The sequence below is a fragment of the Pygocentrus nattereri genome, chromosome 14 (genome assembly GCF_015220715.1).
Source record: "Pygocentrus nattereri isolate fPygNat1 chromosome 14, fPygNat1.pri, whole genome shotgun sequence".
NCBI lineage: Eukaryota > Metazoa > Chordata > Actinopteri > Characiformes > Serrasalmidae > Pygocentrus > Pygocentrus nattereri.
The window spans coordinates 40,558,258-40,571,553 of record NC_051224.1 but is presented as its reverse complement, the minus strand read 5'-3'; the positions used below and the strand labels follow the sequence as shown (position 1 = coordinate 40,571,553).

The 13,296-nt window shown below is 44.1% G+C and overlaps 3 protein-coding genes across 11 annotated transcripts in view; 1 reads left to right on the top strand and 2 right to left on the bottom strand.

Moving 5' to 3' along the window:
- The window catches only part of clec16a (C-type lectin domain containing 16A), a 129,614-nt gene extending 125,609 nt beyond the window's left edge, over positions 1-4,005 (bottom strand). For 5 of the 6 annotated variants that reach the window (XM_017718318.2, XM_017718321.2, XM_017718319.2 and 2 more), the window contains exons 1-3: positions 3,799-4,005; positions 2,254-2,382; positions 801-934 (exon numbers count right to left, since the gene is read on the bottom strand). In XM_017718318.2, the coding sequence (XP_017573807.1) occupies positions 801-934; positions 2,254-2,382; positions 3,799-3,872 (337 nt within the window). In that variant the 5' untranslated portion in view covers positions 3,873-4,005. The remainder of the gene's footprint in view (positions 1-800; positions 935-2,253; positions 2,383-3,798) is intronic. The other variant, XM_017718322.2, reaches the window with a different exon arrangement.
- A 1,169-nt stretch (positions 4,006-5,174) lies between these two features.
- Positions 5,175-6,838, top strand: dexi (Dexi homolog (mouse)). The gene is made up of 2 exons (XM_017718335.2): positions 5,175-6,211; positions 6,289-6,838. Exon 1 carries the CDS (start codon positions 5,806-5,808, stop codon positions 6,073-6,075), a length of 270 nt encoding a protein of 89 aa, XP_017573824.1. The 5' UTR covers positions 5,175-5,805; the 3' UTR covers positions 6,076-6,211; positions 6,289-6,838.
- Positions 6,839-8,933: 2,095 nt separating this feature from the next.
- Positions 8,934-13,296, bottom strand: part of ciita (class II, major histocompatibility complex, transactivator) — a 39,076-nt gene continuing 34,713 nt past the window's right edge. For all 4 annotated transcript variants that reach the window (XM_017718315.2, XM_017718314.2, XM_017718313.2 and 1 more), the window contains 2 exons: positions 11,097-11,180; positions 8,934-9,245 (listed from right to left, as the gene is read on the bottom strand). In XM_017718315.2, coding sequence (XP_017573804.2) covers positions 9,170-9,245; positions 11,097-11,180 — 160 coding nt within the window. In that variant the 3' untranslated portion in view covers positions 8,934-9,169. The remainder of the gene's footprint in view (positions 9,246-11,096; positions 11,181-13,296) is intronic.

Sequence of the window (13,296 nt, the reverse complement as noted above, 5' to 3'; positions counted from 1 at the left end):
CCACGAAGTACAAGATATATCCGCTTTCAGCGTCAAGACAAAACGCAGGACGCGTCTTTAACAGAAAACAACACAGAAGACTCAACAATTAAACTGTCGTTTTTTCAGTGGTCAGTGTGTCCACTCTCCGATTTCGTTCCAGCTTCTGTTCTTCTCAGGAGACTCACTTTCAGCTCCTCAAAGAATCTGCAGACTTCAGATTCTTCAAGTTCAGTCTTAGAGGTTGGTTTAGCATTTTCTGAAGTAATCCCAAGAAGAGGGATTCCCCGCACCCTGAAAAACCAGTCCCATGCAGACCTCCAATCCCAACCACATTCAGTGGTGTTGAGGTCTGGACTCTGGGGTGGTCAGTCCATCGTCCAGCTTCTTTGTTTGATGTGTCCGTCTCCTTTTCTCAGCGAGGTTCTTCTTGATCAGCTACACGTCCTTTCAGACCCACAGTGCTGAGTGGTCTTCTCACAGTGGAAGGATGGACAGAAACACCTGTGGATGTTCTCAGATCTGAAGCAGCTTCAAAGATCAAAGCTTTCAGTGCTGTTTATCTGATGGGAGCCGTTTTGGGGTCGACCAGCTCTTCCAGGTTTCTCTGAAGCTTTTAATAATTTTCTGAATAAATCTTCCTTTGACTTTCTCCTTCCTCACGGCAGATTATCTGATATCTAATCTCCTCAGAATCATCTCCTGAAAACGAAGGACTCTGGCTGTTTCGCGTGGACGCTAGACGGATGAAAGGTGTCAGACTTTTGTGCAGTACTGTGAACGGCACTCATCACAGGTCACAGCGGTCAGCGAATACTTACAGAGAGACGTCTCATGACTTATGTTCTCGAAAAGTATGTTGAGCGTCTGCAACAGCTGGACGCAAACGTACCGCCCAGACTTCTGCCGTAAAATGTTGAGGAAGAACGCGAACATGTTCTTCTCCAAAAAGAAGCTGAGAAGGAACAGAGATCACACAGCAGTTGGTTAGACACGCTGAAGGAAACATCTACCCTGCGCTCAGACCGGCAGCGCCTTTTCGCCTCGCCGCCCAACCCGCTCATCGCCGGCGGCGTACACACACACAGAAACGGACCGTTTCACTCCTTATTTACATAAAGTTAAACTCCGCCTCCTGCCGCTGGAAATCGCAGCTCTCATTGAAAATGAATGACCTCCGGCCGCTTTGTCGCATGGCGTCGCTGTCGGTGTGAATGTCGGGTAACAAATCACTGACGGTCGCATGAGACCCAATTTAGATCGACAACATCAGAATCAGAACCAGCTTTCCTGGGCTAATAAACCAGGTACGTGGGGTAATAAGGCAGGTAAGAGGGGTAATAAGGCAGGTAAGTGGGGTAATAAGGCAGGTAAGAGGGGTAATAAGGCAGGTAAGTGGGGTAACAGTCAGATAAGTGGGGTAATAAGGAAGATAAGTGGGGTAATAAGGCAGGTAAGTGGGGTAACAGTCAGATAAGTGGGGTAATAAGGCAGGTAAGTGGGGTAACAGTCAGATAAGTGGGGTAATAAGGCAGGTAAGTGGGGTAACAGTCAGATAAGTGGGGTAATAAGGCAGGTAAGAGGGGTAAATAAGGCAGATAAGTGGGGTAATAAGGCAGGTAAGTGGGGTAATAAGGCAGGTAAGTGGGGTAACAGTCAGATAAGTGGGGTAATAAGGCAGGTAAGAGGGGTAAATAAGGCAGATAAGTGGGGTAATAAGGCAGGTAAGAGGGGTAATAAGGCAGGTAAGTGGGGTAACAGTCAGATAAGTGGGGTAATAAGGAAGATAAGTGGGGTAATAAGGCAGGTAAGTGGGGTAACAGTCAGATAAGTGGGGTAATAAGGCAGGTAAGTGGGGTAACAGTCAGATAAGTGGGGTAATAAGGCAGGTAAGTGGGGTAACAGTCAGATAAGTGGGGTAATAAGGCAGGTAAGTGGGGCAATAAGGCAGATAAGTGGGGTAACAGGCAGATAAGTGGGGTAATAAGGCAGGTAAGTGGGGTAACAGTCAGATAAGTGGGGTAATAAGGCAGGTAAGTGGGGTAAAAAGGCAGAGACGATAGAATCAGAGGATGGACTGTTGAGTGTGATATTATACACCGGAGTATTTAGAAGTGCAGTTTAGAAGCTGGAATAATTTTGCGTGTAACATCTTAAGTTTAATATTTAAATATTAGATTTAATATTTTAAAATGACGTCATGTGGTGCGGCATTACAGGCAGTATCAGATTATCCGACTCTGCACACCCACCTCTGACCCTGGCAATACTTACTCAAAAACCGAGCTGTCGTTCTGATCCCCCCAGATAAGGATTTCGGTGATGGAGCGAATCGTCTCGACCAGCAGGTTGCGGTTGTGATCGGTCACCGTTGTGTTCTTCGTCAGGACGTGATACATGTACCTAAACGAGTTGAAAACAAGCACAGCGACACTTCACCACTGGAAACTGGCAGTGACCACCAGCACTGACATCATACACATCACTTCACCCAGGGGCAGAACGTTCTGTAAGAGAAGGAGGAACCCACGAATGGGTTCCCAACGTGATCGTTACCAAACAGCTGGAACAGCTGAGCTACAGTGGGGTACAAAAGTCAGAGGCTGCTACCAGATATGTTCTTCTGGCATTATAAGGGTGTTTTTTTATTATTTCTGCATATTTAAATCATTAAGATGCACACAAAGTCATTCAGAGAGGTTTGGTGTGACTTCCAAATCAGAACGGTTCACAGTGGTGGTGATAGGAACCAGACGTCCAGATTCAGCTCTACTTTACAATGCATTGCACGTACACCAGAGAGGCTCCCTTACAAAGAAAACCGAGTCAATAACTTTACCAATTACGGAGCTTTTGATACCAAACCACTCTCAATGATTTTGCTTGCATCACAAATGAATTATGACTCAGAGTCGTTTGGTGTGAAGTGGTCCAGACGTCTCTACAGTGGTGGTGATGGGAACCAGGCGTCGCCATGACTACAACACAGATATAGACACTTTATTTACCATCCAGAACCACCAGAGAACCTACACGAGTCTTCTGAGCTTATATGGAATGTTGATGATGGAAAATAGTGGAAAATCTGGAATAATGAGTTTTCTTTGGGGACTATTTTGCCGCACAGCGCCCTGCATGTCTCCCTCCACCATGAATGGAGTTGAAGTTCTCTAAACTCTCATAAAACAGCGTCTCAGTCATCAGGCAGTGAATTCAGAACCAGTTCATGTAGGAACTTTCTGTAGGAGCTTTTAGAGGGACGTCTGGTTCCCATCACCACCACTGTGAGCAGCTCTGACTCGGCAGGTTGATCTAGAGCAGTGTTTCCGCTCTGAATCGCTCTGTTTACACCATAAATACTTATTTATAGAGGCACTTTTTGGAAATTCTGTGGAATTCCCCTTTAGGTTAGTGGGTTAGTGGGAACAGGTGAACATTAGCTACATATTCCGGCTTCCTACACACTATGAAAAGGAGTTTTTTCACATGTTTGGGATCATTCTCGCCTAAGACGTATGAAGTGGGTAAAAATGCCATATTAATGTTTAACAGCTGATGAATTCGCTCGGTTTAAGGCTCAGCTCGGCTGCTAAAGGCAGCTAAGGTGCTAGATAATGTCAGCTGAGCCGCCGTTTGGGCCACAGCCATGTCGCCCCCTGACAAGCAGACAGCTTTCCCAGGAATTTTATGGCGATACTAAGTCCTCGTTTTGTTCACAGAAAGTAAAAACGCCCGGAATTCCGGCTCGTTAACTCGCTAGCCTGCCGTTCCGTGCCGTTGGTTAGCGCACGGCTAGCGCTACGAGCTCGCCACACTTACTTTAAATGGTCCAGCGAGTGGATGTTTTTGGACCTCCCTTGCCCTCCCACCCAGCTCCGGGACCGCCCGAACATAGCTGCGGTTTCCTTCTCGTGACACCTTTCCCACTTTGCGCTAAACAAGGCGAAACGGCTCCATTGCAGTCGCAGCAAAACGCGAAAACATCGCTAGCAGCTAACCGACAAACCGAGCAGGACAGCAACGGCCTCCAAGGGCTTATGGGAGTTGTAGTTCAAACCAAACCCACTGCTGCGGTCAAATCTACGGGACACCGGACAGGATAGCCATTCAGTAATTTGTAATAACGAGAAGGTTTCCGATGATTACGACTCGTTATGTCGTTATAATGTCTTGCTTTCACATTATTGTGACTTACTTTCTCATAATTATGACTTAGTATTTCATAATAATGACTTACTTTCTCATAATTATCATTTTGACATAGAATCTCATACTTATGACTTGGTATCTCATAATCTTGACTTGCTACCGCCTAATTATGACTTAGTATCTCATAATAATGACATACTTTTTGTAATAACGAGAAGGTTTCCAATGATTACGACTCGTTATGTCGTTATAATGTCTTGCTTTCACATTATTGTGACTTACTTTCTCATAATTATGACTTAGTATCTCATAATAATGACTTACTTTCTCATAATTATGACTTAGTATCTTGTCATTTTGACATAGAATCTCATACTTATGACTTGGTATCTCATAATCTTGACTTGCTACCACCTAATTATGACTTAGTATCTCATAATAATGACATACTTTCTCATTATCATGACTTACCTTCTCATAATTATGACTTAGTATCTCATAATAATGACTTACTTTCTCATTATTGTGATTTACCTTCTCGTAATTATGACTTAATATTTCATTATTTTGATTTACTATCTCATAACAATGAGTTGCTATCTTATAATTATGACGTACTTTCTCATATTTGACTTACCTTCTTATGATAATGACTTTCACGCTCTTTGTCATTATTAAGACTTAGAATCGTATAATGTTGACTTGCTATCAAATAATAATGACATATTTTCTCATAATTATGACTTAGTATCTTGTAATGTTGACATAGTGTCTCATATTTATGACTTGGTATCTCATAATCTTAGAAACCTTAGAAAGCAGGTGGTTGATTTTCAGCAGGGTTGGCGTCTCATACTGATGGGAAGGTTTTCCATAGTTATGACGCAGTACCTCATTTTAATGAGAAACCCTCGTTGTAATAAGACATTAGGCCGTAATTATGAGATGCCAAGTCATTATTACGAGGTGCTGAGTCATAATTATGACTTTTATTTCATTATAGCGCGCCCATAGTGCTCGGACTACATTTCCCAGCGTTCATTTCGGGCGACGGCTTGTGGACGTATGCGTAGTAGATGTCACAGTAGAGCGACGCTTGTTTTCGTGTTTCGAGCAAACCTGATGTTGGTTCTTGTTTGTGCTCTTTGGTCGTGAACATTATTTTCTGGTCCCTGAATGTTCTCGACTCGAGCGCTGGGGAAGAGCGCGCTCTGGAATCACCTGGAAAAGTGACGGGAGTCGAGCAGAGTGGACGGAGTGGGGCGAAAAGCGGCCTTGAAGATGGACATCGGCGGCTGCAGATCTCTCAGACTGTTGAGAGACATCTACTGAGCCTTTCTTGGGGGGGAAGAAAGGTCTGACATACTTTCTCTGTCTGAAAACTGCCATGTCAGCTCGCACGCCTGCTATCAGTTACCAGGCGTCTCCATAAGCTTGAGCCCACTCGCTCTTCTGGACATGTGGAGGAGGTGAATGGACTGCAGTGGACAGTGGATCAGTTCCTGAAAGCTGACCCATGGTGAAACAGACCACGAGCTCTGCAGTTATGACCCCACCATCTGTCCAGTCTCTCCGCTCCTTCTGACCGCAGACCCTCCTCTGCTCCTTCTTCTCGCCATAGTTGCTTCACTTCACTGTGGACTGTCCCAAGAGACCGGATCACATGTGTCGGGTTCTATGAGCCACTCAGTCTATCTGCAGCTAGATTCCGTGGAGTCGTTCATCGACGAGCTTCCATATATGTTTTATCTTGGCCTGTTCTTTGTCAACGTGTTAATACTCTACTATGCCTTTCTGATGGAATACATAGTCCTTAATGTAGGGATTGTGTTCCTGCCAGAGGATATGGACCAGGCCCTGGTGGATTTGGGCGTTCTCTCCGACCCAGCCTCCGTCCCGTACGACACGGACACCGAGTTAGATGTTTTTGAGGGATATCTGGAGTAGGCTGCCCAAGGTCTGAGCACTTTGGTGGGAGGGAGGTGCGCCAGAGGCCTACAGGAGCGATGGAGGTCTTGGAAGCCTGGCGGGAGGAAATGCCGCCCTGGACGTTTCGCCGTAGAAGATTCCCACGCGCTATAAAGTAAGCGGGTTTGGCTGTAAAGCACATACTGCAGATGATATGCCTGTGCCAACATGCTGGATGTCGTATCTCCACAGGTCGTTCAGGGTCAAGGGAGGACTGACCTTGAGATCAGACGGCATTTTCCCAGGGAAAGACTGATGCCACGTTCCAAGGTCTCCCGGGAGAGATGGATGCCAGACAGCGCCCGGCACCGTGGCTGTTAAATAACCGCATTCACTTACTTATTTCTAAACTTCATTCTCTGATGTTGCCATGATTTTATTACACATGCAGGCCATAATGGACTTCCCTCACATTACATGCACGCCGTTTGGTTCTTGCAGCAGATCTAATGGTAATAAAGCTCTTAACATCGACCTTCGGTTAGTTTGGCCAGGCTAGAAAGCCGTGATGCCTGGCCTAATTCTGCATGAGCGTTTTTCTGTTCTAGACTAGATCATCTTAGGTAAGCAATACACCTTGAGACTGGCAGGGTTCTGAAATCCTCAGTATCGTGCTGCTTTATATGAGATTCTCTAATGAACTGTACATTTGTTACATGCTGTAAATGATGTATTTGGTCTGATGCATTTCAGATACCCACAGTATATATTATATATTTAATAAACAATTACTTTCACTTTATGTAACTCTTCACTGAGTACTTTTTCCCCTTGTGTAACGCTTAAAAGGGGGATCCCTCCTTTGTTCTTAAATTTCTGCGTAATTCAATGGAAGAGTCATTCTGAGCGGTTTGGTGTGAAATGTTCTAGAGTCAGAGCTGCTCACAGTGGTGGTGATAGGAACCAGACGTCCCTCTAAAAGCTCCTACAGAAAGTTCCTACATGAACTGGTTCTGAATTCACTGCCTGATGACTGAGACGCTGTTTTATGAGAGTTTAGAGAACTTCAACTCCATTCATGGTGGAGGGAGACATGCAGGGCGCTGTGCGGCAAAATAGTCCCCAAAGAAAACTCATTATTCCAGGTTTTCCACTATTTTCCATCATCAACATTCCATATAAGCTCAGAAGACTCGTGTAGGTTCTCTGGTGGTTCTGGATGGTGAATAAAGTGTCTATATCTGTGTTGTAGTCATGGCGACGCCTGGTTCCCATCACCACCACTGTGAAGACGTCTAAGTCTACAATCAACTGTTTTGATGGTTTTTCTCCGGTGACTTTGCAGGATGTGATCAAGCTGTAAGCAAGATCCGTCCGTTCACAACTACATAGAGGGATATTATGGTACAGCTGCAATGCAGAAGCCCCTCGTTACAAAGACCAGTGACCATCTGAGAGGTCAGTGGTGTAAAAACCATCAGCACTGGTCTACAAACGTGATCTGGTCAGAAGAGTCATCCTTCACCATGTTCTCCGGAAGTGGGCGAGTGCATGTGCAAATGACACCAAGAGAGCAGTACAGGCCTGAATGCAGTGCGGGGGTCCACTGGCTCTGTAACGCTGTGGGGGTCATTTTGCTGGCGTGGTTGGGTAGTGATGGAACGTTTCCATGCTGGGTGTGAACTGACAGCTTGGTTAAATAAAGTGTGTTAAGTTTTACCCCTAAACATTACAAACGCGTCTGCATAGAACACACTGCAAAAAATGGTGTTCTGGCAAGTGAAATTATACCCTGGTCAGGCATAACGTTCTGACCACCTCCTCGTTTCTACACTCACTGTCCACTTCATCAGCTCCACTGACCGTATAGCTGCACTCTGTAGTTCTACAGTTACAGACTGTAGTCCATCTGTTTCTCTGATACTCTGTTACCCTGTTCTTCAGTGGTCAGGACCCCCATGGACCCTCACAGATCAGGTACTGTTTGGGTGGTGGATCATTCTCCGCACTGCAGTAACACTGACGTGGTGGCGGTGTGTTGTGCTGGTGCGAGTGGATCAGTCTGAGTCAGATTTTTTAAACACTGTGTCCACTCACTGTCCACTCTATTAGACACTCCTACCTTGTCGGTCCACCTTGTAGATGTAAAGTCAGAGACGACAGCTCATCTGCTGCTGCACAGTTTGTGTTGGTCATCCTCTAGTCCTTCATCAGTGGTCACAGGACACTGCCCACAGGACGCTGCCCACAGGACGCTGCCCACAGGACGCTGTTGGCTGGATATTTTTGGTTCTCAGTCCAGCAGCAACACTGAGGTGTTTAAAGACTCCAGTAGCCCTGCTGTGTCTGATCCACTCAGACCAGCACAACACACACTAACACACCAACACCACGTCAGTGTTACTGCAGTGCTGAGAATGACCCACCACCCAAACAGTACCTGTGCTCTGTGAGGGTCCATGGGGGTCCTGACCACTGAAGAACAGGGTATCAGAGAAACAGATGGACTATAGGCATGGCCACAACTTAGAAGTGGTGGGAACAGGATCCTAATGTGCGGTCATGACTTAGTAAGGTGTGGGAATGAGATAATTAGACCTTGACCACAGCTTAATAAGGCATTATCTCAGTCCCACGCCTTTGAGTTGGCTTCTTATTTGGACTGAAACAAAAGGCGGCCAAATGAGACGCCGATCTATGTATGTATGTATGTATGTATGTATGTATAGTATATATATGCACTAGTTTGCACAATGGTTGTGAAAAATATGTTTTATTTAAAATGAAGGCGCATTCCAGAATAATGACCCTGTTTACACAAGCATCTAAAATGGATTCATTTCAAAATATAAAAATAAAAAGAAACCACCAGAAATTTCAATTCAAATTTTTGGGCCAAATTTGTTTTTTTTTTTTTGCAATTTTCTGAAATTGTTTAAAGAAACACAAACACACACAATCCAGTTTATTCCTTAAAAAAGTTTTATCAGGTAGGCGAAGTAGAAATAGTGCATCTCAGAAACAGTAATGTCCCGTACAGTTTAGTGTCCTTGCTGAGGAAACAGCATTGCATAGAATTCAGTGCATTGTTGCATAAAGAGTAGCAGCAGTTAAAGGGCAGGTAATAGGTGCTTTACAGAGCTCTGATCCTGGGGTCCTGAAGCCGGAGATGATCGAAAACCCCAAGAGGGATGCAGTTGTTCCACATTCTGGGAAAGAAGAGAAACTACATTAATCGGGGATCTCGGTAATCCTGGAAGATGAATGCTCTGCACTCTGGACTGAGGCAGCAGCTCAAACAAAACACCAGACTAATGAAGAACAGCAGAGGATCAGGTGACTGAGGCCGTTTCAGCATCGTCTGGTCCATCAATGTTTATTACGCTTCATGACCCATATAGAAATAATATATTACTCCAAATGTGTTTAGTAAGTATATTTTTTTCAATGCATGAAAACGACCAAAAATGTATTTGTTAAATGCAATTTTTTTGCATTTATTGTTATTATAAAGCACTGTGCTTTACATTAACCGTCTACGTCTGCAGTCAGACTCTCACACACTTCACATAAACAAGATATCAGATCAGCCCTGCATTTCACAGAGTATCAGTACCTACAGCCCTCGCTTCTGTCCTGCTAAAGGACCGTTAGATCAGATTTAACACGAAGACACTGGAACACAAACTCATTTCTAAAGGAATCAGACAGTGAAGAGCGTCAGACAGGATTCTGGAGATGTTCCTCCACTTTCAGATGGAGCTGATAAACTCATTTCTAAAGGAATCAGACAGTGAAGAGCATCAGACAGGATTCTGGAGATGTTCCTCCACTTTCAGATGGAGCTGATAAACTCATTTCTAAAGGAATCAGACAGTGAAGAGCGTCAGACAGGATTCTGGAGATGTTCCTACACTTTCAGATGGAGCTGATAAACTCATTTCTAAAGGAATCAGTCAGTGAAGAGCATCAGACAGGATTCTGGAGATGTTCCTCCACTTTCAGATGGAGCTGATAAACTCATTTCTAAAGGAATCAGACAGTGAAGAGCGTCAGACAGGATTCTGGAGATGTTCCTACACTTTCAGATGGAGCTGATAAACTCATTTCTAAAGGAATCAGACAGTGAAGAGCCTCAGACAGGATTCTGAAGATGTTCCTACACTTTCAGGTGGAGCTTATAAACTCATTTCTAAAGGAATCAGACAGTGAAGAGCATCAGACAGGATTCTGGAGATGTTTCTCCACTTTCAGATGGAGCTGATAAACTAATTTCTAAAGGAATCAGCCAGTGAAGAGCATCAGACAGGATTCTGGAGATGTTCCTCCACTTTCAGATGGAGCTGATAAACTCATTTCTAAAGGAATCAGACAGTGAAGAGCGTCAGACAGGATTCTGGAGATGCTCCTACACTTTCAGATGGAGCTGATAAACTCATTTCTAAAGGAATCAGCCAGTGAAGAGCATCAGACAGGATTCTGGAGATGTTCCTCCACTTTCAGATGGAGCTGATAAACTCATTTCTAAAGGAATCAGACAGTGAAGAGCGTCAGACAGGATTCTGGAGATGCTCCTACACTTTCAGATGGAGCTGATAAACTCATTTCTAAAGGAATCAGCCAGTGAAGAGCATCAGACAGGATTCTGGAGATGTTCCTCCACTTTCAGATGGAGCTGATAAACTCATTTCTAAAGGAATCAGACAGTGAAGAGCATCAGACAGGATTCTGGAGATGCTCCTACACTTTCAGATGGAGCTGATAAACTCATTTCTAAAGGAATCAGCCAGTGAAGAGCATCAGACAGGATTCTGGAGATGCTCCTACACTTTCAGATGGAGCTGAACACTTTCAGCCGACCTTAAATTCTGTGCCACCTTAAATTTTGTACAAACTTAAATGCAGTTCCACCTTAAATGCCGTTCCACCAAAGTCATAGTTTAAAAAAGCATGGGAAATTCAGTTTTACATGATATGGGCCCTTTAATGTAACAGCACAGTATGAAGTATGATGTATATGAGGTTTGAGACGTTACGTATTCGGAGTGTTAGAGACTCACTGAAGGGACTTCATGCTCGGGGAGCTTTTTAAGGCCGCGCTGAGCTTCTTGGCGCCAACGTCTGTGAACTTGTTGTACTTGACGCTGTGGATGCAGGAAAAACATGTTTATTATTATTATTAGTATTATTATTATTATTATTATACACTGTGAGCAACTGCAAATACAGTAAAGCATTGCAAGACCTCTAGTGATAAACTCATTCCAACATCTGTACTAAAAAATCGGGAGCGAGCGGTGAAACATTATTGGTTACTGTTATTTCGCCCCGCCCACTGGTGCAAGGTGACATCATCAAATAATCAGAAGTCGTTACCATCAGCAATAAACATCTGTCAGAGCCCTTCTGTCAATGTTTTGAAAAAATGAACGAGGCTTTTTTACTGCTTCCTTTGCTTTTGTTCTGCTTTTGTGCCTTTGCGTTCTCGTTAGTTCTATTTTTATTGCATTCTTAATTAGACCTTCGTCTTGTGCTCTTTACGTCTAATTATTATTAATATATCCCCTTTTCTGCTCTCAGTTTGTTCATTTCATCTTTGATCATCTTTTTTTTCTTCTTCTGTTGTTTTTAGTTTGTATTGTGAAGCACTTTGAGTTGCATTTTAATCTATGAAAGGTGCTACGTTAATTAATTCATTCATTCATTAATAAAAAGGTGTTTTAGAGGCAAGGCTCAAGTTAAAATTACATTTTGACGTAAGATTAAAAGATACAGAATTTCAATTTTTTACATGATATGATAAATTGTGCTTAACAAAACCAGTGACCCCATTAAGACAAGATAAAAAAGGACAATTTGATTGACAGGTTGACTAAAATTCCTCTACACAGATGTGTGGAATAGACAACAGTTCCATGTGTTTAGTGAAAGACACAAAACCTATTGACTCAAAACTCACTTGTTGTAATAGAAGCCAATGAAAAGCGGCTTCAGCGACTGCCCACTGGCTCCCGTGGTAAATCAGTCTCAGGTGAGCAGGTTTAAGTTTTAAGTTTTAAGATACTTTTTTAATCCCACAAACGGGGAAATTCCACCTCTGCATTTAACCCATCCGTGAAGTGAAACACCACATACACACTAGTGAGCACACACACTAGGGGGCAGTGAGCACACTTGCCCGGAGCAGTGGGCAGCCCTATCCACGGCACCCGGGGAGCAGTTGGGGGTTAGGTGTCTTGCTCAAGGACACCTCAGTCATGTGCTGTCGGCACTGGGGATCGAACCGGTGACCTTCCGGTCACACGGCCAGTTCCCTAACGTCCAGCCCACGACTGTGGGTTTTGTGTTCTTTTACAGTTCCATGGTAACTGACAGTACAATACAGATGTGGCAGAGACCCCTTAAATGACCAGGGCCCACCGACAGGCCCAAAGCTTTATTACACACTTCGATAATCTAAGAATAACTCGGCCAGTTTGAACTGAAGCAATAGCTCTAGAGCTTTCCCACTCAAAACAGAGCTGTTCCTTTCTTTATTACTCATTAAAGCAAAACAGCCCAAAGTGTGGCCCACAGAGACGTTTGATGTGGCCTGCCAGAAAGCTGCCCAACCCCATCCGCCCACCCAACGAGAGAAAAAAACGAATATATAACTTTTAAATTGAACTTATTAACCCCTAAAACGGTCAGGCCTCTCATTAAACGCACAAGGAATTGCTCCCAGTGGTGGTGATGGGAACCAGACGTCCCTCTAAAAGCTCCTCACAGAAAGTTCCTACATGAGCTGGTTCTGAATTCACTGCCTGATGACTGAGACGCTGTTTTATGAGAGTTTAGAGAACTTCAGCTCCATTCATGGTGGAGGGAGACATGCAGGGCGCTGTGCGGCAAAATAGTCCCCAAAGAAAACTCATTATTCCAGATTTTCCACTGTTTTCCATCATCAACATTCCATATAAGCTCAGAAGACTCGTGTAGGTTCTCTGGTGGTTCTGGATGGTAAATAAAGTGTCTATATCTGTGTTGTAGTCATGGCGACACCTGGTTCCCATCACCACCACTGTAGAGACGTCTGAGTCTCTCTGATTACGTCTCACACTCTGAGCTATGCAGAGTTTCTTTTTTACCCATGCCAAGCTGTCGCTCACTCTGCCTATTCTGATCATTAAGGCATTATTTAGACATTTTATTCAGCAGCCGGTCGGCACAGGACGTGACGAGCTAAATGGGTCAGGAGTGAACAGACAAACCACAAAAGCA

Excerpts from the sequence above, each read along its gene's own strand:
- dexi (XM_017718335.2), top strand. The coding sequence starts at position 5,806 with ATGAGCCACTCAGTCTATCTGCAGCTAGATTCCGTGGAGTCGTTCATC.